At 37.7% G+C, this 26,775-nt stretch overlaps 1 protein-coding gene across 1 annotated transcript; it reads right to left on the bottom strand.

Moving 5' to 3' along the window:
• Positions 1-647: 647 nt before the first annotated feature.
• On the bottom strand, positions 648-26,567 carry PCOLCE2 (procollagen C-endopeptidase enhancer 2; the record flags this gene model as incomplete). Its single annotated transcript, XM_083364699.1, has 9 exons — positions 26,348-26,567; positions 22,469-22,574; positions 8,883-9,138; positions 7,815-7,939; positions 5,685-5,821; positions 4,096-4,250; positions 3,401-3,484; positions 2,471-2,638; positions 648-778 (listed from the first exon to the last, which is right to left on the bottom strand). The coding sequence occupies exons 1-9, from the start codon at positions 26,506-26,508 to the stop codon at positions 648-650; spliced, it is 1,323 nt and encodes a 440-aa protein (XP_083220825.1). The 5' UTR covers positions 26,509-26,567.
• Positions 26,568-26,775: the final 208 nt, after the last annotated feature.

The following is a 26,775-nucleotide window of genomic DNA, read 5'->3' as shown; positions in this document are numbered from 1 at the left end:
CCATGAAACGCCAGAATAGAATTTTTAAAAAATCAAATTTGCACACTTAAATCTTTAAAGCAATATGGTAAAAATCAGGTTCAAAATATGGATTCAATGTATAAATGTGACAGCATCCTTTCCACTGTGTGGAAAATTTCTCTTCATCAAGTGATCATAAAAAAACAATATTGTTCTTGTGCACCGTAATTGTGGGCCATTGGGTAATGTCTTAGGATTTTTAGCCTTTTCATTTAGTTGTAAATGCAGTGGATCCAAACATGATTTTCTTCCCTTATTGCAGACTTGAATCAAAATCCTACTGTAGAAAATATTAGCAATAAGCATGAAAAACAAGTTTTTTAAAAAATACTTGTTGTTAAAAATGTTTTTATGATTGATAATGAAACTGAATTTTAAAATTAATTATAAATTTTGCAACAATGTAGTATAAATTAAGAGTTTCAGTATAGTAGAAATGTATTGTTTCAAGTTGCTGAAAGCTTTGAAATACATTTTTTCTTTGATTACTTGCAAGACTGATCAACAAATCAGTTAGGATTATATCGCTATAAAATCCAGAAAATATACCAATTTGGAAAGTGCAAATTTTGCCGTATAAAGAAAATTTTAAAAAATGGTAAGAGATGGCTTCAAAAAGTCTTACATCAGCACCTTCTGTTTTTTAAGACATTCAGGATTTTTTGGTTCTTAGTCTTGAAACTCATAATAAAACTGCTGGGCAGGAGTTTACCTCTGCCATCTTCTTCTACCTGGCCCATGATGACATAGTTTAGACCTATTGAAAGAGAAGGAAATAATAAATTCTGCTTTACAGCCCTAAGGATAATATAGCTCAACTGGCTACTGAATTCTTCAGATGCAAACAAGGACTTTAGAAAACTTAAGTTACTCAACCTATGGAATCAATACACTCATGAAAATATTGGTCAAATGTTTTTTTCACTATTAAAAATGGCAGCTTGTCTATTTCTTCAGTTAAAATTTATTTGGCTATATTTTCCAGTGGTTATTGCTTAGTTGCTTTCTGATACGATCTCTCATTTAATAACATTTGATAAAATGTTATGACCACAGTTGGGACTAGAATTTCCATTGCTAAACCATGCCTGATTCTACGACTTTTTTAACACTTGTAAAGCAAGTCACATGGTTGTCAAGTGAATTTCAACATCTCAAAGTCTTTGCTTGTTGGAAGCCAGCTGGAAAGGTTGCAAATAGAAATCAAATAACCCCAGGATAGTGTAACCATCGTAAATGCTAGCCAGCTGCCAAGTGCCTGAATCAAAATGATGTGACTGTGGAGATGCTGTGACAGTCATAAGTGCAAGGATCAATCATGAGTTACTTTTTTCAGCAATGTCATAACTTTGGTCAGTTGCTAAAGGAATGGCTGTAAGTCAAGGACTATCTGTAAAACACCCATGTAGCATTTCTATTTTTATGCCACTAATCAGATAAGTGTAGTTAGCTGTAGTACTTAGTTAGAAAATGTCATTCTAAAAAATAGGCTTCTTGTTGTACATATCTTGTTGGTAAACTCAACCATGGCAAACGAGCAAGCATGAATTCTCATTCACCATTCCTTAATTCTCATTGCCCCATTCTCCTTGATAAACCCTCCAGTAATGCATGTTCTTATAATTGATACCCAGAGGATAAAGGGACCCTGCTTAGTGGAAAGGACTGTTCTGTAGAACAGTGGTCCCCAATCTTTTTTGCACCAGGGACCAGTTTCATAGAAGACACGAGTCAGTGGGGGATGGTTTTGCTTTCAGTTCCTTGCCTGCTGCTGACCTCCAGTTGTGCGGCCTGGTTCCTAACAGGCCACGGATCAGTACTGGTCCATGGTCTTGGGACCCTTGCTGTAGAAGAATGAGAAAAACTGTGCAAGGCCAGCTTCACAAGTAGAACCAACCCTGTATGATTTTGCACTTACTGATGCTGGGATTCTTATTCCATTTACACAAATATTTTTTAGTATTCATTCAATGTTTAGCTGTTCATTGTCATTTCAACATTGTGATAGCTAATAAAATGACTTTAACATCTAGTTTTACTTAAAACAGAAGTCCATAGTCTAAAAATTACAAGTATAAGCAAAAACATTTCAAATCTTAATTGCTGGATAAACATGCCTACACCTCCTAATAATGTATGTCTATTTTAGTTTACAGAGCTATAGATTCTTTTATGAGGGCTAAAATGACTTAAGCCTTAAGCCATCATTCTGTTTCAACTCACCTATATTATTAACATATAATACATACAAAAACTGAAAAGATTTTAAGATAAACAGTTTCTGGATATTCTCATTTCACTTTTTTTACTGTAATTTAAATAATTTGTTTTTGTATTTTGTTTGGTGAATGAGCAACTTAAATATAGTTTCTGGGAAAAATAGGGGCATGAAAACTATAAGGACAAACGTCATTTGAAAAATTCAGAATTCCACTTTGAGTTTACTTACCTCTTCTGATAACAGGACATTGTTTACAGACAACAATAAACTTGGCACTCAGATTTTTCCCTGCTTGCTGAATTGCTAAATTTCCTTCTTTGTATACATTAATGATTGATACAGTTGCATATAAACTTCCACCTCTGATGTTGGTTGTGATAACAGATCCAGTTATTACTAAAAAGGATAATTTAGGAGGAATACATTGCAATAATCTTGCAAAACAATGAAGCAGTTTTTTTTCACCATTCAGCAGTGAAGCAGCATAAATAGAAAATGTAATACGTGAAGGAATGTATGAATACATAAACTGGAATAAAGTTTTTATTTACAGGAAAAACAATGGAAACAAAAGGGTGTTGTATATCTTTGGTAAAAAGGAAGAACTGCAGCTTAAGTATCCATGTTTAACCATGAATATTGGATAAATAAACTTGTTTGTCCTGGGTTAATACATGGCATACAAATTGCATTTGTCCGTTGCGCTAAAGGAATGATACTTACACTGAAAAAAGAGGGGGTATGAGTCTTTATCTGACATCATTAACTATAATGATATTAAAGAAACATTCAGAAGATAGCAAAGAATTAAGAGCAAAGCAGTATGTACTATGAATTTATCACTTTGAATAAAAAAACCAAAGAGCCTTCCAAGTGATGTTGTCACTAAATCAAACGTTCATACAGAAACAGTCTCCTTCAGTCATTTGTGTTTAGATTGGAAAACTTTTCTGACAAAAAAATTCACAGTCTTCTCATCAAACATCTCAAGGAATATAATTAAGTCATAGAGTTCACTGCAAGAGCTACAGTTGTATAAGCTGAAAGAATTTCCTTGTGCACTAATGGTAGCTTACAGATAAATGCTCCAAACCTCTCCTGTAAACATACATCCCTAAGTCACTTTTTTGGGGGTGGGGAGAAGAAATCTGATCTTACCAAAGTTACTCGAACAGTAATTGCTCTCAAGAGTTCCACTCCTTTTGCATTTTTGCTGGCACAGGCTGACTGTAGGTTTCAAGGCTTTCCAAAGAGACCCAAAATGAAAAATTAAGTTTCAGAACTCTTCTAAAAATGTCCTTTTTAATGTTCAGTTACTGAAAAAAAGTCACTCAAAAGCAAAACTCCGAACAATCTAGACAAGCTAAGTTTTAATAAATCAATGTTCTATATATGTACTAGCTTGGTATGACTTACAAGTATGTAGAATAGTAGTGCCTGAATTCATGATGTACCTAGATTCAATTCTGAAAGAATGTACAACATCTAATTGGTAAAAACAGTCTAATTTTGTTTTTTATGAATCCAGATGTTTCTCATGATTATGATCAGAATTAAAGCAGAGGCATTATGGAGAAAAAAGCTTGCTCTTGAATGAAGAATAAAATCTCTATCCTTAATTCTAAGAGCTGATGAATTAGCAAATATATGTCCACTTTTCTAAGTATGGACATATAATTTTTTTCAGACAAGCAATACCCACATGTGATGTTTCTGTCACCTCTATTTAATCTAAACAATTATTTTTGGTCACTTAGTTACATTAAATTTATAGCAAATAAGAAAAAAATGACATTACAATATAGCTTGAATGTTATTTCCTTATCGGATTTAAATGAAGGCCCCATACTCACTTGTGATAGTAGGAAGAGTTGTGGTGGTGATTGGTGATATGGTTGTTGGTAACTTTTTGGGTCTGAATTTATAATGACCAATAAATCCATCAGCAGTTAAACTTAAATCAGACAAAAATTGAATAAGCAACTCATTTTTTTCAGATATAATAGGCCTAAAAGAAAATAATGTTTTTATCATTAATAACTCTGCAGACCATAGTAAATAAATATCCTGCACATAGAAATATTTTGAATGAAACTGAATTTCCACATGGAATATAAACATTTACTTTGATAGAAAAATAAGCTTCACAATTCCTAAATAAATCTGTCTAGAAATCTTACTTTACCTCTTAGGAAAACAATAACAGTGGAAGAAGAGAGAATAAGTGGCTCTAAGACAAACTGCTAAAAAGTACTTAGGGATCCATATACAGAAAGTGGAAGTGTTCAAAAATGCAAATTTTCAGCAAGTATTTATCATTTAGAGCAAGTTCTATAGTTAGTTCAGAAATATTCTGCTAGTATTTCTGTAGAACATCAAAGTACCTCTGTCTCTGTGGAAATAACATCTATAGTAATCAAGAAAAATGTAGATGAGGTGAAGAATGAAATTCGCACTTGGACTCCTGTAACTGAGTTTAAATTCAGCATTAGCTTTCAAACCTGGAACCTTCCTTCTCTTATTCCAATGCAGCCAACATAATGTTTAGGACAAGCTCAGCTGGAATAAAGTGTTATTAACACTATCAAAACAGATGGGAGCAACAGGGAGATGAAGGGAGCTGTGGAAGAGAAATAAAGAGGAAAGAACCTGGGCGCAGCTAGTTGTTTGAGTAAACTCGCATAGCCATATCCACAACTAGAATTCTGTGATCTTGGATGTTTCATTACAGCAACAATTCCATACTGGTAGACTGTGGCTTGTAAGATCACAAGGGCAGTAGGACATCAGCTTAATAATTTGTGCACCACAGATTCAAGCATTTCTGAGCACTTGCAGAGGTGATCCTGGATAAGAAATATTGTGATATCTATCTGTAAGGGCCACTAAGGACAGGGTATCAAATTGTATCACTGTGAAAGCTCTTCATTGAGTAACATGGGATAAACAATAAAAATATTTAGATGTGTATTTTAGAATACAGGTGGGCTTGCAGTAGCGGAATTTGTTATCTATCCAAAATTAGGTGTTTTTTTTTGGGGGGGGGGGAGAAGATAGCATGATACTAGCAGCACATTTTCTTCCCATTGCTTCTGTTGTATTTTTTATCATACACTTATATACATCATGGTGGTTATCTGTTATTTTTAATCTTATTTAACTTGCACATTTAGACAATTGAAAAATAGCACAGGATTATTTCTAGTTAATGTGAGTCATCAGTATTGTAATGAAACAATACTCTATTGATCAAAACTGAAGCTACAGTAACTTTTAAGAAAGAGAAAATCGGTTTTAATGTCTAAATTTGGGAAGTTATTGAATAAATAAGCTCTTTTGAGGCTCTAACAGGCTTTCCATAAAAATATATAACTACCCATCACTTTGTTCCATCCATCTTGTGGCATTTGCTAAAAGGTATTTAGCCAATGAGCTTACTTACGCTGGTGGGCTGTCTCCGCAGTATTTCCCAATTCTCCTGGCATCATTAATCTTGCCACCATTAAACACTGCCACATAGTCATACCTGCAATAGTTATCTCTCTCCACATCAAATTTTTCAAACTTTAATTCTATGACCTGCAAGATAATAATTGACCTGTTAAAACACTTTGCTAATTTATTATTAGTATGAAAATCTCTTTGAAATCTAAATATATTCTGACCTACATCATTTTAAGTTGTTGTTAAGCCACAAGAATTTTAAGTCTACATTGTGTTCCTTTGTTTTAATCATTTTAATCATAAAATCTGTAGAAAAAAATTAAAACATTTGGTGCAGGATAAAACTAAATACTGTAGGTCCTGGAATCACCTTCCTTTACTGGCATATATTTAATATGAACTGAATAGAAGTAAATCTCATATGTTTTATGGTTGTATAAATAAATGGAAGCTTTTTATAAGTTTGTGGCTCTACTGGAAAATATTATTTTATCTCAAAGCTATTATTTAGCTTTGTATCTGTCTTTAGTCATTAATCTGCATTTCTATTTAGGCAGGCACCTTATACTGGCCAGAAGTGACACAGGAAGATGCCAGAGGCAGATGATCAATTTAGAGACAACGGTAAAGTTATCAATTCAGATTGCACAGGAGAAGACAATGGTAAAACCACTCCTGCATTTTGACCAAGAAAACCACTGAGACAGAAAATACAAAATGCTTTACGATATAGTGCCAAATAGGCCCCTCAGGTTAGATGACACTCAATATGAAAGAAGAATTAAGAATCTTTCAGAATACTATTGGTGTTTATGAAGTAATTAGATTAAAGTTGCTGATGTAGGATAAAAATCTGAAGCTACAAAGATAGAAATACAGTAGGAATATGCTCTAACAAATATATAAATATAGGAAAGCTCAACATAATGAAAGATAAAGTGAAACAACTGCAAATTGATAAGTTAGGCATTAGCAAAATGAAATAAACTCAGACGGGACACTTTCAATCAGAGAATTACACTGTTTTTTATTCAGGACATGAAAAAAAACCAGTATTGCTTTTATAGTTAGAAACAGTATAGCAAAAACAGTACTTGGCTGTAATACAATCATTGACCAAATATCATTGGTCACCAAATACCAGAAAGTCACAGAGTGTGCAAACAACATGTGTTCCTTGTGGAGGCTGGAATGCTAAAATTGGAGTCATTAAAGAGGACAATGTAGATGTAAAAGTCAAAGAGCATAGCGAATAGAGACTAAAATTAAATATAATAAAATATATCAATAGTAAAGAATAATTGTAGCTCAGGTTTGAACTATGGAGTTCTTAGTGTCTCTAAGCTTGTTTTTCTTACAGACATTTCATTATCATACCAGGTAAAATCATCAGCGCACTTAAAGGTGATAAACATATTTTATATTCCTTCTTCCTCATATTTTCCCCACAATAACAATCCTGAGAAGTGAATTGGACTGAGTGACAGTAATAACAAGAAGAAGAAGAAGAAGAAGAAGAAGAAGAAGAAGAAGAAGAAGAAGAAGAAGAAGAAGAAGAAGAAGAAGAAGAAGAAGAAGAAGAAGAAGAAGAAGAAGAACTTGGAAGGTACCTTGGAGGTCATCTAGTCCAACCCCCTGCTCAGGCAGAAAACCCTATACCATTTCAGGCAAATGGCTGTCCAGTCTCTTCTAAAAACTTCCAGTGTTGGAGCATTCACCACTTCTGGAGGCAGGTTGTTCCACTGGTTAATTGTTCTAACTGTCAGGAAGTTTCTCCTTAGTTCTAGGTTGCTTCTCTCCTTGACTAGTTTCCATCCATTGCTTCTTGTCCTGCTTTCAGGTGCTTTGGAGAATAGCTTGACTCCCTCTTCCTTGGGGCAGCCCCTGAGATATTGGAACACTGCTATCATGTCACCCCTCACTCTTCTCTTTGTTAAACTACACATACCCAATTCCAGCAACCGTTCCCTATATGTTTTAGCCTCCAGGCAAAGATCCAAACTTAGTTGGTTTTCATGTTTAAAGTAGGACTAGAACTCACAGCTTCCTGCTTTCTAGACTGGTGCCTTAACACTAGATCAAACTAGATTTTTTTTAAAAAAAAAACAACAACAACAACACAGCTCACCTGGTTTTTTGGAGCCACAATATGCCAGGAACAGGTCACCCCTGCTGGGTAATCACGATCAGGCCAGTTAGGAGTTTTAAAAGATCCGGTAGGTTTATCTAGTCGTCCACCACAATATTGATCTCCTAAAAATACAAAATACATAGCTAGTATAAAATAGTTTCACATAGCAGAGTTGCTCAACTGTCAAATGAAGTCCATGACAATCTACTGTACATCTAAACCTATTACATTAGTAAATAGTGTACTGCAATTACATTATTCTATAACTGTAATTGTAGAAAAGCTACCAAGTTTCAACAAAGCTCCTAGAATCAATTCGTTATTAAATCTTTATATGAAAGAGTATGGTCTTTTAATCTATTAATTCTTCAACATTTTTTCTTTAACATGAAGTATATTTTAAAGCAGAAACTGTAGCTATGCTCCACCTTCTGTCACCAGAGACCACATTTATTATTGGACTTTTGGGTTGAAGGGTGAATAATATCTGATGGAGTCAGGGCTCTATTAATACTCATTCGAAGTTATTCATTTTCCTGTACTCATGAAGTTTAAATATAAAAATATAGTTTCCTTTTAGCAAGGATCTGAACAATTAAAAACTGAATTCGTACTTTTAATCTAAAAATCATGAGCTTCTATGTATAATTTTAAGTGATAAAAGTACATGAATAAACATGCTATTGTTCTTCCTACTATGGAAAAAAGACTATAACTCCAGATACAAAGGATTGGATTTTAGATATCTAGTCAATTTTGAGAAATTGTATTCTGTCATTCTGAAGATGCCACATTTTTATTCCCTTTTGAAAAAATTCTGAAGAGGCTTGGTGAATATTGCATGTTTAATTTCCCCTTTTAAAGACCTATAAAATAGAGAACTTGGAATATATTTGTAATTGCTGTTGCTTTGCCTCCCCATGTACAGACTTAGAAAAATATAATTTCAGCAAAACCTTATCCTATGCAAACAGACTAATCCTAACATAATTTTTAAAATTTTAAATCTGCCATGAAAATACAGTATAGATCGGAAGATTTCAGCTTAAAAAACTTGAAAAATACCTCTTTCATGTGGCTCTGCTGCAGAATACTTTGCAACAAAGCCATTTCCAGCTGTATTGGCATCTGAAATCATTTGCACCAACATCTTATTGCTATTGGCCACGAGAGCACCAGGTCTGAAAGTGCCACAGAACCGGCCAAGTCGCTGCCCGTTGGCATGGCCATTATATACATCCACAAAATCATATCGACATAAATTATCACTTTCCAAGTCTATGAATCTAAAAGAAAGAACAACAACTTTCCCTTCAGGAACCTGTAGGGGGAAAAAAAGATACCAGAGCTGAATAACCTTATTAACTACTCTTAAGATATAGAAGCTATTTTTATATTGCATTTAAAGCATTATCTGTTATAAAACAGACACCATTTTCTCAAGCCTCCTCATGCAGCAGTCTTCATCAAACGCTTTGTTTTCTGTAGAAATTTTACCTCTCCTTTCCAATTTACAAAACATTATTTAAGTTTTATTGTGCTAAAAAGGGGGAAGGGAGAAAAAAAAGAGGGTAAGGGATGAGAAAAGCACCAGAAAAGTTGCTTAGCCATATCAAGAATTTTATTTTCAACTTGCCTTGCATACTTCAAAGAAAGACCTCGTTACCAGAAGAGAGTGGGTTTTGGCATTACAACAACTAACAATTGATATGCATAAGCCATATTCAAAGCATTACCATTTGTTAATCACAAATCATAGCTACTTTGGATAAATTTAGGGATAAAATATAATTTAAACTGAACAAATTGCTACACTGAAATGCTTCAAGGACAAGAGGTTCCTGGACAGGAAGCTAAAGCTTTCAAGGAAGGGCAGAGAAGTGAACACAACACCAGAGAAAATTAAAAGCAAAGCAAAGCAAAACAAAATCTTTGGCAGAGGAAAACTGCATGCAAAAAATGTGTCCCAAGGAAGCAAAAACATTAGAGGCTTGATGCCAATGGAACTTGGAACAGTGCCAGCCTCTTCTTCTAAGGCAATCAACCTTACAAAATCATGCCTGTCAGCTTCACTAGATAGACCCAAATCAGGAAATCTACTGCATAGGAAAACCAGATATTCTCTTTATTAAGATTGGCTGTTAAGACAGAATCTTGGAAATCTGTGCTATATCTCTCCTCCTTTTTATATCCAGTGTACGGCATTTGCCTGAGCTGCTGCTGAAAATATCATTGCCTAGGACAGAAAGTATGTGCCAGCGTGTTTCTGCCAGGATCCCCTCTTTTGTCCTCTACAATGACACAGAACATTGTAGAAAGCAGTTGGGCTTCCTGGGCTGGAAGAAATCAAAGAGCCTCTCTGAGAAAAAAGAGGAGTCTTGAAACGATGGGTGATTTCCCCTTTAAAAGGAATAGACATGACATGATGCTGCAGGAAGCTCGTGACCTCTCGACTAGACTACTGCAACGCTCTCTACATGGGGCTGCCCTTGAGGACCACCCGGAAGCTCCAACTGGCACAGAATGCAGCCGCGAGAGTTGTGTTGGGAGTTTCCCGATACTCCCATGTCACACCTCTGCTCCGTGAGCTGCATTGGTTGCCAGTTGTCTTCCGGGTGAGATTCAAGGTACTAGTAATGGTGTTTAAAGCCCTACATGGCAGGGGTCCAGAGTACCTTAGGGAACACCTGCTGCCGGCGTCAACTTCCCTCCGCCCTGTGCGTTCCCACAGAGAGGGAGTCCTCAGGGTGCCACCGGTCAGAGAATGTAGATTGGTGGCCCCCAGGGGGAGATCTTTCTCTGTGGGCGCCCCGGAGCTATGGAACCAGTTACCGGTGGAGCTCCGGACAGCGCCCGATCTTCGCTCCTTTCGCCGCAATCTGAAAACATACCTGTTCGAACAAGCCGGCCTGGCCTGAGGGGGGATTGGTGGGGTTTTTATTATCATTTTATTGGGGTTTTTATTAATGTATCAACTGTTTTTATGGGCATGTATTTAATTACCTTTTAATTTTTGTAACTCTGTGTTTTATTCTTGCCCTGTACACCGCCCTGAGTCCTTCGGGAGAAGGGCGGTATACAAATATTAATAAATTAAATTAAATTAAATATTGCCTATATCTAGGATATGATGGAGAGATTACCAAGTCTATTCAAACCCATCTACAATTATCCTTTTTCTTTCGATCCATCTAAAACGAATGATATAACCAGAAGAGTCCTTGAAAGAATCCTTGGATCCCACAAGGCCCTGGGCAGAAATGTGAAGGAACCAAGAGTAGAAATAGCATTGTCCTCAATTTTTCCAGTTGAGGATAAATAAGAGAAAACAGGAATATAATACAAGATAGAACAAAGAAAAAGTACACTTGGAAAATATAAAAAGAAACAGAAAGCTTTCCTCTACAGCAAATATAATTACAAATTTATCTCTTACCTCTACGATTACAAAAAAGCTCACTTTTTTCTATTACCCATTTTTTTCTCTAATTAACAAAACCACAAATCATAAGCATATTTTTGTCTGTTTCATGCAAAAAATCTACAATTTCCAGTCATTCATAAATGATCATGTGTTGTTTCTTTGATCTAGGACAACAGTTAATTTAGCTAGATCTGCAAACTCCATCATTTTACCATTCCTCCATTGTGGATAGTGTCAACCATTTTCACTTATGAGCATATAATAAGTTCATTGCAGTTGTCATATATAAAAACAAAGTCCCATGGCTTTTTTCAAGTAAAGTGGTACCTTGGTACTCCCCCTTAATTGGTTCTGGGAGGTGCCACAAATATTAGGATGAGTACCAAACAAACCATGTGACTTACCACATGACCCTTTGTTTTGTCCACACAGGACTTTCTATCTATCCCTTTTCCTATGTTGGCACCTTCGCAGCATGACCGACTTCCTGTCTGTCCCTGTTTCCTTTTCCAGCGACCTTCCCAGCACGACCAACTTCCTGTCTGTCTTCTGTGGTTATCCCCCACTGCCTTTTCAGTGCATCAAGCGTCAAACAATCAGGACCAGAACAATAGTTTTGTGCCAAAATGAGTTGAGTACCAAATTTGACAAGTTTTGAAGCAGTTGAATATCAAGGCACCACTGTATTTTACAATATGCTTTTAACAAAGTGTTTATTATCTATAGCTTTTCTTTTTCCTCAGACTGATTCCAATTTTGCTAATTACCGTAAATATTTTTACAGTTCAACAGATTTATGTTTCACCAAGAAATTGGATATGAAATGTCTTATACAAGTAGTCCTTGACTTACAACAGTTCACTTAATGACTGTTCAAAGTTACAATGCCATTGAAAAAACATAACTTATGATCATTTTTCACACTTATGACCATTGCAGCATGCTCATGGTCATGTGATTTACATTTGGATGCTTGACAACTGGTTCGTATCTATGAAGGTTGCTGTGTTCCAGGGCCACGTAATCACTTTTTGCAACCTTATTACAAGCAAAGTCAAGAGGGAAGCAAGGTTCACTTAATAATTGTGTTATTAACAACTACAGTGATTTACTTAACAACTGTAGCAAGAAAAGTCATAAAATGGGGCAAACTCACTTAACAAATTTCTTATTTAGCAACATAAATTTTGGGTTCAATTGTGGTCATAAGTCAAGGACTACCTGTACAGTTAACTGCAAAGGTATATTAGACCAGGGCTTTTCAACTTTTTCACCCATTGTACCACTTTATGATATGGCAACATCCAAGAACCACCAGTCGCCTAGCAAGGTGTCAAAAACTTGATGACCAAAAGAAAAGGAAAAAAAGGAAAAAAGTGATGAAGTACAGGTAGTCCTTGACTTACAACAGTTCAAAGTTACAATGGCACTGAAAAAAGTGCCCCCCAAGCCACAGCCGAGCAAGACACCTGCCTGCCCACCCGGCAGCGCCCTTCCTCCTGCATGAGATTTTCATTGTTGTGAGCGTTTCTGTTGAGGATTGGTAGTGGGGGTGGGGTGGCAAGGTGTTTGGTTTTTATTCCCTGGGTGGTTGCACAGGTTTTGGTCAGTTCACATGATCCTGGGACACTATGACCGTCATAAATATGAATCAGTTGCCAAGCATCTGAATGTAAATCAAAAGGCCCTGAAGATGCTGCAACATTCCAGCTGATTGGCGCTTCTTCTGGGCTCAGAAGCACCAGGATCAGCGCCAAGCTCCAGCTGGAGCCTGGCACTGATCCTGGCGCTTCCACTGAACCCTGACAGCCCCAAAGAAGTGCTGATCCTGGCGCTTTCGCTGAGCCCTGACAGCCCTGCAGCTCCAGCCATCTCTCACTCATGCTTGTGTGGTGCTACCATTCCCCTCCACTGCTACCACTTTTCTAGGATGGTCGTGTACCACCTGCCAGGTGCCAATGTACCACAGGTGGTACCCGTACCACTGTTTGAAAAGCCCTGTATTAGACTATATCCACCCATACTTTACTACTTATATTGTTTGTTTTCTCTTTTCCTTTGTTGCCATATTTAAATGTTTACTTGTAATAGCATCATTTCTTTTCTTTTTATCTTGAAATTATAATAAAATTTATACATACACGTGCACATAGAGAAATTTATACATATACGTGCACACACATAAATAAAACAAAGCAGCAATATTGCTACATTGTAACATAAATGGTTTCAAAAATGAAGGGAAGGAAAAGTAAGCTTTGCAGTATTATACTGTGAGCTGGGCTTGGGAAAGCAAGGAAAGCATGCTTTATTCAGACTAGTCAAATGCTGAAAACTGCAAATATCACTATGAGATTTTAATACATCATTTAATTGTGAGCTTCCAGAGAAGGGGAGAAAACATGGACCCCAATAAAATTGACTTAGTATTCCATAGTTGGAAAGGCAGTTAGTAAGAAACAGGATATAAATCTCACAGACAAATTGATAATGATGTTGATGCTATTGGTCAATATTTACATACAGAAAATCACAATACTCCTTATCTGGGAAAGGCAAGCACAAATGTTTGAAGAGTGCCTATTTTTTTCAAAATAACAATAAAACTTTCATACCAGCCAGGAGCAATCTTATGTCCAACTTAATTTGATATTGATAATGATAACAATAACAACAACCATAATAAAGTTGGAAGAGACCTTGGAGGCCATCTAGTCCACCCCACTGCTCAGGCAGGGAACCCTATACCATTTCAGACAAATGGCTGTCCAGTCTCTTCTTTAAAAACTTCCAGTGTTGGGGCATTCACATCTTCTGGAGGCAGGTTGTTCCACTGGTTAATTGTTCTAACTGTCAGGAAGTTTCTCCTTAGTTCTAGGTTGCTTCTCTCCTTGACTAGTTTCCATCCATTGCTTCTTGTCCTGCTTTCAGGTGCTTTGGAGAATAGCTTGACTCCCTCTTCTTTGGGGCAGCCCGAGATATTGGAACACTGCTATCATGTTACCCCTCGTCCTTCTCTTCATTAAACTAGACATACCCAATTCCAACAACTGTTCCTTATTTGTTTTAGCCTCCAGTCCCCTAATCATCTTTGTTGCTCTTCTCTGTATTCAAGTCTCAACATCTTTGGTGGTGACCAATACTGGATGCAGTATTCCAAGTGTGGTATTACCAAGGCATTGTAAAGTGGTATTAACACTTCACGTTATCTTGATTCTGTCCCTCTGTTAATGCAGCCTAGCATTGTGTTGGCTTTTTTGGCAACTGCAGCATACTGCTGGCTCATATTTAAGTAATTGTCCACAGCGCTTTTCAAGTGGTGGTACGTGTACCACTAGTGGTACGTTGGCACCAGGCAGGTAGTATATGTAACACAGTCTTCAGACAGAGATTCAGCTGGAGCTGCGCGAGGCATTGCCTGCCTAGGTCCTGCGGAGGGGGAGAGAAGACATAAAGGCGGGTGAGAGAAGAGATGATATTACAGTAAAGGGGTGAGAGAAGAGATGATATTAAAGGGGGTGAGAGAAGAGAGGATATTAAAGGGGGTGAGAGAAGAGAGGATATAAAGGGGATGAGGACTACCTGTACTTTATCACCTTTTTCCATTTTTTTTATCAAGTTTTTGACACCTTGCTAGGCGACTGGTGGTACTTGAGTATTGCCATATTCTAAAAGTGGTACAATTGGTGAAAAGGTTGAAAAGCCCTGACCGATACTATACCTGTGCATTTGGTTTTTCTTGCCTAAATGTAGAATCTTACTTTTCCCCACACTGAATTTCATTTTATTAGATAGCGCCCATATCTTCTGGAGTGTTGGCCATTCGTGCCAGCTTGGTGTCATATGCAAATTTGATGAGTTCCCCATCTATCCCCTTATTCAAATTGTTGATGAAGATGTTGAAGAGCACTGGGCCTAGAACAGAGCTCTGGGGCATCCTACTACACATTTCCCTCCATGTAGATGCAGTTCCATTGAGGACCACATGCTGAGTATGGCCAGTCAGCCAGCTACGAATCCATCTGGTGTTGATGCTGTCTAACCCCCATTTTTCTATCTTATCAAGTAGTAGGTTGTGATCTACTTTATCAAATGCCTTACTGAAGTCCAGGTAAATTATATCCACAGCATTCCTCTGGTTCACTAATTTGTCACTTAGTCAAAGAGTGCGATCAGATTTGTCTGGCATGATGTTTTTGACAAACCCATGTTGGCTTTTGGTAATTACTTTGTTTGCCTCTAGATGTTCACTGATTCATTGCTTGATTATCTTTTCCAGAATCTTCCCAGGTATTGAGGTCAGGCTGATAGGTCTGTAGTTTCCTGGATCCATTTTTTTCCAATTTTGAAGATCGGAACTACATCAGTTCTTTTCCAGTCCTCTGGTAGTTCCCCAGTGCTCCAGGATCTTTGAAAAATATAGTTCAGTGGTTCTGAGATCACATCTGCCAGTTCCTTCAGAACCTTGGGGTGTAATCCATCTGGTCCTGGTGATTTGAACTCATCTAGTGTGGACAGGTGCTCACTTACCATTTTCTTGCCTATCTTAACTTGTGTTTCTAATCTGTTCTTTACGGTACTGTTTTTGATAGGGTGGACTGTTTTTTCCCTTTGTGTAAAGACAGATGCAAAAAACGAGTTAAATAGTTCTGCTTTCTCCCTGTTGCTTGTCACTTTAGTTCTTGTCACTTTCTCCCATTAATGGACCAATCATTTCCTTAACTTTTTTCTTGTTTTTTACATGTTGAAAGAAGCTTTTTTTATTTTTGACTTTTGTCGCAAGCCTTAGTTCATTTTGAGCCTTAACTTTCCTCACTTCATTTTTGCAGGTTCAGGCTATTTGCTGATATTCTGCCTTAGTTGTGTGCCTCTCTTTCCACTTTATAGTTGTCATTTTGTCTTTAAATTTAGTAGAGAGTTCTTTATGCACCCATGCTGGTTTCTTTTGAGAGCTGTTATTTTTCTTCTTTGTTGGTACTGTGCTAGACTGGGCTTCTATAATCTCACTTTTCAAAATTTCCCAAGTTTCTTGACGTTTCTCATCCATTGAATCCTTCCCAAGCTCTAAGTTTATTGAAATTAGCTCTCTTAAAGTTCAAGACTCTAGTTTGACTGTGTTCTATTGCTTGTGCTTGCATAATGTTGAATTCCAATATTGCATGATCACTCCCCCCAAGGTCCCTGTGGCTTCGACACCTTCTATCATTTTATCTCTGTTGGTGAGAATTAGGTCCAATATGGCTCATCCCCTAGTTCCCTTCTCTACTTTTTGGCAGGCAAAGTTGTCTGCTAGGTTTGTCAGGAATCTGTTTCATCTTCCATGTGGTGAAGAGTTTGTCTCCCAGTTGATGTCAGGGTAATTAAAGTCCCCCATTACTATTGTGATGTGCTTCCTACATACCTTAATTAGCTGACTAGCAAAAAGTTCATCTATTTCCTCTGTTTGATTGGGTGGCCTATAGTATACACCTATGGCAATGTCATTCCCCCCCACTTTTATATTGACCCAAATGCATTCAAGACAGTTTTCATCATTGTTGTGCTCTTTTTCTGTAAAGATGTAATTATTTCTTATATAGAGAACAACTCCACCTTCTCTTTTATTTGTTCTGTTTCTTTTAAATAATTTAAATCCCTCTAGCTGTGTGTTCCATTTGTGGGTTTCATCCCACCAAGTTTCCATAATGGCAACAATATCATAACTGCCCCCATTTACCTGTTCACCCTGTTTATTGCTTATGCTCTGTGTGTTGGTGTACAGACATTTCTTTATAATTGACCCTGTGTTTACTTTCTACATAACCTGTGTGGTGCCTTAGTTCCCCTATTTTCTTACCACCTGTTTGATTAGTGCACTTGGTGTGGCACTAACTATTAAAAAGCTTGATTTTGCTTGACAGCTAGGTTGATATTCTTGTCCACACACATCTCTGTTACATGCACTGATAACCCTATAATTTTTAAATTGCCAGGGACAGGAATGTTCTGTATCAATTAACTCACTGTCCCTGTTATTCAGTTTATATATTTCTCCAGAAAATCTGTGAATGTATTGCCGAGTAACTCAATCCCTTTCTTTGATGGATGCAAACCATTTCTTTTGTACACTTTTTCATTGGACCAGCTGCAGACATTGTGACTAATATAACCAAAGCCTTCCCCTTTAAACTACTTTTTTAGCCACATATTGAATTCTGCTATACACTGGCCTTTTCCATTTTGTTCCTTATAGACTGGTAAACCTCTGAAAAAGCCTACAGCCTATCTTGCTAAGTTCCTGCCCCAAGCTCTGGAAATCATTCTGCACAGAGTACATCTTTTTGGGATAGATCATTAGTGCCAAGATATACAATAGCATCCACATCACAGTCCTTGCTGGCATTCTTGACTATCTTAAAAATATGCTTATTGTCCCCTACTGGCAGTAGCACCTGGAAGACACCTGACCTCTTTCGAAACCTCTGTATCCTTTCCTAAATTTACATCCCTTATAATTAAATCATCAACCAGAAGGTGGCTTCTCTTTTTGGATGGCTTGCTCTTCTTGCATGACTGATGTGTAATACCTGATTCACACTTTCCCCTGTCCAAAACAAGTTCTTCATCTCGGACCATGATCCCCTGCTTATTTGAGTTATCATCATCACAACTACCTTGACCTGTCTCCTTAGTGTCCCTATTAAGGTCAGCAAGGGCACTGTATCTGTTATGCAGAGACACAGTGAAAGCTTTGTGTTTATGGTTCACAGCTCTCACCCTGCCAGATCCCATGGTTGTCAATACTGCCCTTCTCCTGCAAGATCTTTGTAGTGAGGGGGCTGATAGCCTGGCAGCTCAATAGAGCAGAATTTCTCTTGATGTTGTAGGGGTGCCTAGGATTACTAACTGTCTTTACTGTCATAATCATTGCTGTAAAACTGCATCACCCATTTGTTTTAAATACTTTTATTCTAAAGTAGAGTAGGCAGGAACATACCAAGATATGGCTGTTGCATGGCTAATTACTATGGCTGACTGTCATCTTGTGACTGCTGCTTTTGCCAGTGGTTTGCCCAAATATTGAAAATCTACTTGAGCAAGAAAGGCTCCTCAGTAAAGGAAGAAGCCCATACAAGCAATAGAAAAAAGAGAAACAGACACTGGTTTGATTGAACTTGGAAAGGTATATAAAGGAATAATGCTGGTCCAAAAGTTACAGATAAGGGTTTTAAATTAATTAATATAAATAAAACTAATTTTTACATCTTTTCTAAGGAAAAGAAATAGAAAATATTTGGAACACAGGGGTACCTACCAGGATAATAAAAAGATCAACCTGGTGGACCCAACCATGTGATGGAAGCCTCACTCTGTTTATGTATGTTGTGAGGCCTATAAAATAAGGTGAGATTTTGAATGCATAATTATAGCCACTATCTCGACCTTTATGTTCTCCCTTGTAGGCACCCGTTTGAACATAAAGGGACAGCAGCAAATATAGCAATCCATTCAGAGTTCTGCAGCACTACAAGGCATATATTTCAAAAGGATTCTTTAAAAAAATCCCTTTCAGCTACACTCAGCTTTATTTTTCAATTATTTACACAGAACAGGAGGAGCAACCATTTCAAGGAATGAAATATTTTGCAAAAAAACCGATCATGACTCACTTTTTCAATGAACAATTTTCATGGATAGTACAGACTGGCCTCAAAATATAAAATTACTCACCATATACTATATAAGATTTATTCTTGTGGGTAAAATTCTATTAATTTTTATGCTAATATTTTCTGACATAAATATTTATCTACTGCTATCTCAGAAAGAAAAGAAATATTTCCATTTGGCTTAGCAAGTAAAATCATCAGAAAATAATCTTATTTTTTAGATATTTAATTCATCTACTCAGAATTTGATTCTGCATTATTTGCACAAACAGGATAATATCTCAGTTCAGAGATCACATTAATGTTTTATATTCTGTGTCCTTCATATTAGTAATTCTCATCTCCTTTCAACTCCTCTGCTCCACCACTGATGTCTCTATATGAGCACATAAATGCCAGTCTGGATAATAACTCTCTTTGTGGGTTTTTTTCCTTTTATAGGTAACAAATCCTTATGTCACTCATTGTTCTTCATGGAATTACTTTCACAAATGTATTTTAAAAATACATTTTCTACACGTTAGACAATGCTCAATAGTTTAGGCTTTTTCTAGTTAAAAATTAAACTCAATTACTTAGGAAGACTTTTCAAAACATATTTGTATGTTATAATAGTAATTGTAATCCAAAACATATTTTTATGTTATAATTGTAATAGATTTTGCTTATACTAAAATTGACTATTTGAAGACTTGAATATTATTATGTTATATTCTTAAAGACTCTGTGAGTAGATTAAGTATTCTTCCATTTTTCCTAAATCACTGAGGACTGACAAGAGAATATTTTAAAACCGTTGGTATGTGATGCCTTGTATTTTGCACTCTACAAATTGCTATATAAGAGATGGTAAGAAAAACAGTTCAGGGAGTACTATACTTGTGGATTCTGTCAAGCCTATAATACAACATGCTGAATGACCGGCTTCTATAGTTAGAAAAAAAAATGAAGAGAAATAAAAGAAAGAGCATTTGGCTGTAATGTACTATCTTGCTATTCAAAATATCAGAACAACAGTCAACTTCGCTGTTACATCCATCACAGAAATCTTAACCCTATTTAGAATTAAATTCCTGCTATTCAATTACTCCTGCAATTATAAAGTTACATCAGTTTTTTATTTATATTTATTTATTATTAATTTATTGGCCACCGATGCTACCACAGGGTAAAATTAAGAAGGGAAATATACAATAACAATGCATTAAAAATAATATAATGTTGTACTTTGAGCAAAGACTGAAAACATACTGAACAGGGTAGATACCAAGAAGCATCCTTTGGAATAGCAACTAGACATGAGGAAAAAAGGCTACCAAATTCACTAAATTATGTACAGTTTCACAAGTAGGAGAGGAGATTCCAGGCAATGGAGCAAACAGCCAATGTCTCCCAGAGGCTGTTTCTGGGAATGGAAATAAAAGCTGTCTTAAACTGATAGTAGCAATACAGTACTTGCCCCAAGACTAAGAAATGCATCTCTCCACTAAATGGTGGAGAACCAAGCATTGATTGATTGTCCTTCTCTGAAACTTTCTTGCTGCTCTATAAGATACTATCTTGTAAGACTCACGTCCCAATTTACCTTGTAATGTGCCTGGTAGATAGCTTATTTATACTGTATGTGCAACAGATGTATTGAGTGACAATTTGACAAGGCACTCTGGTCTCCATTTTTATGTAATGAGAGAGTTAACAGAACTGCTTCAGCCTGCTAGAATCTGTCATGCAGGATCTCTGAGTGTCAACCATGCTGCCATTATTGGTGACCACTATTAGTCTGAGCAACTCAGCCAAAATTAAGCCTTACACAGTGGCTTTGCAGAAATCCAGTTTATAGTAACTTTAGAGTAAGGCTCCAATGAGTGTAGTGCTTGTGGTATCATCAAATAAGGCACAAAAATAACACAATGTGATTCAACAGGACTTTTGGGGATTCCAGGGACTGCTTAGTGCCCCAAAACAAAGGAATTATCTTGTCTGATATCTAGGAAGGCATGTTTCTTCAATTTTGTTTCTAGGTCCCCATCTTTTTTCTTTTTATTATGGCCTAATAAAATGCTTTTCTAAGATTTACTTCTTGTCCTGCTGTTAGGTGCTATGGGGAGTAAACCCAATGCATACAAACATTACTAACTCTGAAGGTCCTACTTCTTTCAACTAACCAAGAGCCAATTTGGTCTAGTGATTAAGGCACCAGGCTGGAAACCTGGTGGCTATGAATTCTAGTCCCACCTTAGCCATGAAAGCCAGATGGATGATATTGGGTGGGGAAATAGAAGGGGAAAAGTGTATTGGGTATATTTGCCATCTTGAGTTATTTGTAAAAATAATAAAGGTGAGATATTAAAAAATGACCTAAGACATGTGCCACAAACTTTGGTTTTATGGCAATACATGTAGTACAAAGCAAAGTTAAATTCCAGAAGATCATTATTTCTTAAAATCTTACATGTGGAAGATTCTTTTTTTACAGAAAAGTAGACATTCATAGAATCATAGGGCTGGAGGGAACCTTAGAGGTCTTCTAGTCCAACACCCTGACCAACTGTTGTCCAATCTTTTCTTGAAAATCTCCAGTGATGGAGCACCCACTACTCTGGGAGGCAAGCTGTTCCACTAATTGTTCTCACTGTCAGGAAATTCCTCCTTATTTCCAGGTTGGATCTCCTTCTGATGAGCTTCCACCCACTGCTTCTTGTCCTACCCTTAGGTGCTATGGAGAGTAAATCAACACCCTTTTTCCTGTGACAGCCTGTCAGGAATTGGAAGATGGCTATTATGTCACCTCTAATCCTCTCTTCACTCTTTTATTCCATGGAACTGTCTATGAAGCCCAATTCAACAAACATTTTTAAGTGTAGTAAATGTTTGACAACAGCTGTTAAATTTTATCAAATTTTACTAAAGTGTAACAGAATGAACATGGTATGTACCTATTCAGTTTTGTTCTAAAATATTATTGCGCTTCTAGTCTCATCTTTATCTTGCATATTGTATTTTCAAAAAAATGTTAAGTGGGAACATGTATACATCTTTTTTCATGTGAATTGTCAGCAGAGAAGGCATTACCTTCCTCCATGTAATATCCAGAAATGTAGTCTTCAATCTATTATTACCTTTCCAATAACACACAAAAGCTTTTACTTCTAAGGTTTCAAACATGGCAAAAAGGGAACTTACAGTCTGGGTTCAAAAAAACATTAAAGTACTTCAATGTGGAGAGTTAGCTTTCAGCACATTGTGGAAACCCGGGAATTTTAAAACATTTTTCATAAACATGGCCGTCACATTAAGTCATATACATTTCAAACAGGTTTTGGTTTAGAGCAAGAGTTCAAAGTCTATTGAAATGACCAGCTAAGCTTTCATCTACATAAAAGAATACCACTATGACCTATCTACAAGTGATTTAATTTATATTAACATTTGTGAAGAAATATCAAATGTTCTATTTTGGTGGCTACATATGATATTAAGGTATCATTATAGACACTCATCACATAACTGAAACCATCAACAATAAGCATGCATATTATTCTTTGTGTGGGAGGAGTTGTCATATCAAGCTTTCTTACTGTGATTTTCCAGGTACATTTGCTGTTTGGAGGGTAGACCCCTGGGAATCCTTCACTTCCAATAAACCCTGATACTCCAGTTAGAATGCCACCGCATTTGAAAGCCCTGGAAAACAAAGAATTATTATTTTTGAGATAGCATGATCTGGTCTAGATAAAACAGATGGCATCTAATATGCCACTGTCAAAATATATGGAATCTTTGTAAAAAGCATTTAAAAGCTATCTAGCTATTTAAAATATAATGCAATTTTGTTGCTTTAAATTGATTATTACGTGCTATCCAATCATTTTCAACTCTTAGCAACCACATCAGGAAAATATTATTGCTGAGTCACGATTATCTCAACATGCTGTGGTTGTGCATGCGTGAATATGTAGACAAAAAAAGCAGACATACAGTAGATACACTTGATGTGTCAGATGTTGAATCACATTCTTTCAGGTAAAATGTCCTGTGTTCAACAATCACATATTTGCACATGTACATACCATGTCAAAGTGATTTTGTGGTTGTGTATTAGCATTATAGGAAAGTAGTAACTATATTATACACACACACACACACACACACACACACACACACACACACACTTCCTTCAGAAAGTTTGGAAGACTTTCTTATTTTTCCATTTTCTGTTTCCATCTTCATTATCTTTATAGATGTTTACTGTTTCTGGTCTCTGCTAATAGTTCTATGAAACTCATTAAGTTCATTTCTGATATTTTTGTCTTCACTTGTTTTGGCTTCTCTTCTCATCAATTTCCAATTTGTTCTGACATCCTGTTTGCTTTTGTTTCTTTCTTCATTTTTGGCAGTCTCTTTTCACATTAATCCTTAATGACTTTTTAAAGTTCCTTCCATAATTCCTCTGGTTCTGTGTCAATGAAGTCCAGTAGGATGCTGAGTCACGGTTAAAGGAAAAACAGGATTGAGAGTGGTGGAAAGTTAAATCTGAATGATACGATTGACTAGGACCCTGAACAAGAACCGTTCTGTAGTGAAGACAGGCAGCATTTTTCAGTCACAGGTTCTTCTCATCCGAGGCATGTCTCTAAAATAATGTGTTTTACCACTGCAGCCAACTTGGCACCAAAATGGAAACAGATGAGAAAACATATAATTGAAGTATACTAAAAGAAAGTCCTGTCCTGTCAGGACATCCTGGATTCTGTAAACAGACCCAAGTTGTCACTTGCTATTACTTCCATCTGTCATACAGATGGTAAGAGAGATCAGCAGAGACGATTTTCAAATTGCTAAATGTGAGGACTATATGCCTTTTATAGGGAAGCATCAAATTCCAGGAAACATTTCCCACCAACCATTCTACAATGAGGGCATCACGTGGAATTCTACAATTTGCAGAAAGGAGTTACAGGTAGTTCTTGACTTAGGACAGGGGTAGGCAACCTTGGCTCTTTTATGACTCGTGGACTTCAACTCCCAGAATTCCTGAGCCAGCACAGCTGGCTCAGGAATTCTGGGAATTGAAGTCCACGAGTCATAAAAGAGCCAAGGTTGCCTACCCCTGACTTAGGACTACAATTGAGACCAAAATTTCTGTTGCTAAAAATGAGATAATTATTGAGTTTTGCCCTATTTTTATGACCTTTCTTGCAATAGTTGTTAAGTGAATCACTGCAGTTGTTAAGTTCGTAACAAAATTGTTACAAAAATGGCTTCCCCATTAATTTTGCTTCTCAGAAGGTTGCAGGTGGTGATCATTGCAAGGAGATGCTATGTGAAAAAGGGTCATAGGTCACTTTTCAGTGCCGTTGTATCTTCAGTCACTAAATGAACTGTTGCAAGTAGAGGACTACCTGTATTCACACCCTCAGCAGCATGTTAATGGTGATGCTACTCCAATGCATCATCTTAAAACTAAAAATAGCACCAATCCTGCTGATAAGTGAACTTGGTAATATCACTGAAATTGTAACTCAGCCTTGTTGAAAAAGAAGGAAACCCTAGCACAGAGGATTCCCAAGAATTTGTAGAAAGAAATTTTAAACCAGCCCTATGGGGACAATCTCACCACTTAGTTTCTAATGAGGACAGATTTCACTTAGTAAGCACAATGTGGTATAATGTCTAAGGAGTTGGACTAGGAGCAAGGAAAACCAAAAATCAGCCCATTCCCAGCCACAGAGACACACTTGAGTGACTTTGGGCCCATCACTTTCCCTCAACTCAACCAACCACATATGGGGAAAAACAGGAGAAGGGAACATTATGCCACCTTGAGCTCCTAAATGAAAAGTGAAATATACACTGAATTAAGAATGCTTGCTGTCTTTTGAAAAGAAAAAAAGGAGAAGAATTGAATGGAATATTGCCTAAGAGTACATACTAATTGGATCTGAGGATATAGTAAAGGTAAAGGTTCCCCTGCACATGCGTGCTAGTCGTTTCCAACTCTAGGGGCCGGTGCTCATCTCCGTTTCAAAGCCGAAGAGCCAGCGCTTGTCTGAGGATGTCTCCGTGGTCATGTGGCCGGCATGACTAGACGCCAAAGGCGCACGGAACACTGTTACCTTCCCACCGTAGTGGTCCCTATTTTTCTACTTGCATTTTTACGTGCTTTCCAACTGCTAGGTTGGCAGAAGCTGGGACGAGTAACAGGCGCTCACTCTGCTACGCGGCACTCGGGATTCGACCCGCCAAACTGCCGACCTTCTGATCGACAAGCTCAGCATCCTAACCCACTGAGCCACCGCATCCCTCTGAGGATATACCTAGCAATATATTTTCCAGGTAGAGAAATGTAAAGCATCTCTGAAACTCCTTATTAAATTGTACGGCCTTCCCCATGTACATAGCAAATGAACAATCTCTTCATTGCAATTTGCAACAAATACATTTATATATTGAGACAGAGTAGTATATCTGCAAATATGTGCTGGAGAACTGTGGCTAGCCACAGCATAGCTCTGTGATACTGTCCACTGTATGGTCCAATTTTCCCTCAGTCGCCTGGATGAACATGAAACAAACCTTGATGTCATGTAAGTATGAATTACCTTTCCTTCTCTAGAACAAACACAATAGTAACCCCTTTCAAAATATATCATCCTTATGAAACTGGACTCAAGAATTCAGGGACACTTACCCTAGCCTAGAATCTCCCCACCCCTCCTTTGGAAACATTGTTATTGTTAGAAGAGGAATATGCACTCTGCACGTGTTTAGAAATGCTCTTTTCATCTTCTCAAATATATCAAATATTCCGTTTTCACAGCAGAGACAAAAACCCCAAACGGATTTTAAAACTGCAGGGTAGAGAGACTAACTGCACACCCTCCAGGCTGCAAATGTCTTCTTTCTCCCTGAAACTTGCCCTTGCACGATATAGGAGATTTTTTTTTTCCCCTTTTAACTGCACGCCAGGGAGAAGCGCGGGATTGGGGGAGGAGGCGTGAGTTGTCTCCTCAGGACAGGCGAGGTCCTAAGGTGGGGCAGAGAAGCAACCACAGGAAAGTTACGGGCAAGGGAGAGGCGCTAGTACGGTAATCCTTGAGGCACTAAAGCAGGGGTCTTCAAACTTGGCCCTTTTATGACTTGTGGACTTCAACTCCCAGAATTCCTCAGCCAGCTTTGCTGGCTGAGGAATTCTGGGAATTGAAGTCCACAAGTCATAAAAGGGCCAAGTTTGAAGACCCCTGCACTAAAGTCTGCTGTGCATCCCGGGCGTTCCAGCCAGTCAGCCGGGAGGGAGACCCTTGCGGAACAATAAAGCCCTGGCGGCAGCTCGTCCTCGTTAAACCCGAGGAGAGTGCGAAAGCCGGGGAAAAGCGGGACAAATAAGCCAAACGAAGCGGCCAGGCTTGGCTGGCTTGCATTTCCGCGCGCCGCGGCGGACTCGTAGGGGAGTTTACCTCGGTCTTTGCAGCTGCCGCCGACCGTTGGAGGGCTGAGCGGCCGCCAGAAGCAGCAATCCCAGGGCCAACGAGCGCGTGGCTGCGGCGGCCGCGTCTTGCATCTTCCTCTCCCGCTTCGGCCCCTTCAGCGTGGAGTTTCGGTTCGAGGCCACCTGCATAAAAGCGCCTGGCCAAAAAAATAAAATAAAATAAAATAAAATAAAATACAAAAAACAAAACCAACCACTGGCCCTTTACCGTGAATATCCCATTTGTTCGCGGAGACGGGGGGGGGAGGGGGAGGAGAAAAAAAAACTCCCGCGTCCTCCCCTTCTTCTTTCCGTCCGAGGCGGCGAACGTGGGGAAGGGAGCGACCGAGAGATAAAATAGACGCCTCTCAAGCTCTTACCTTGCTGTAAGTGGCGGAGATGGCTTTGAGAAAGTCG

This window comes from Vipera ursinii (genome assembly GCF_947247035.1).
Source record: "Vipera ursinii genome assembly, chromosome: 5".
NCBI lineage: Eukaryota > Metazoa > Chordata > Lepidosauria > Squamata > Viperidae > Vipera > Vipera ursinii.
This window is presented reverse-complemented; position numbering and strand designations above follow the sequence as displayed.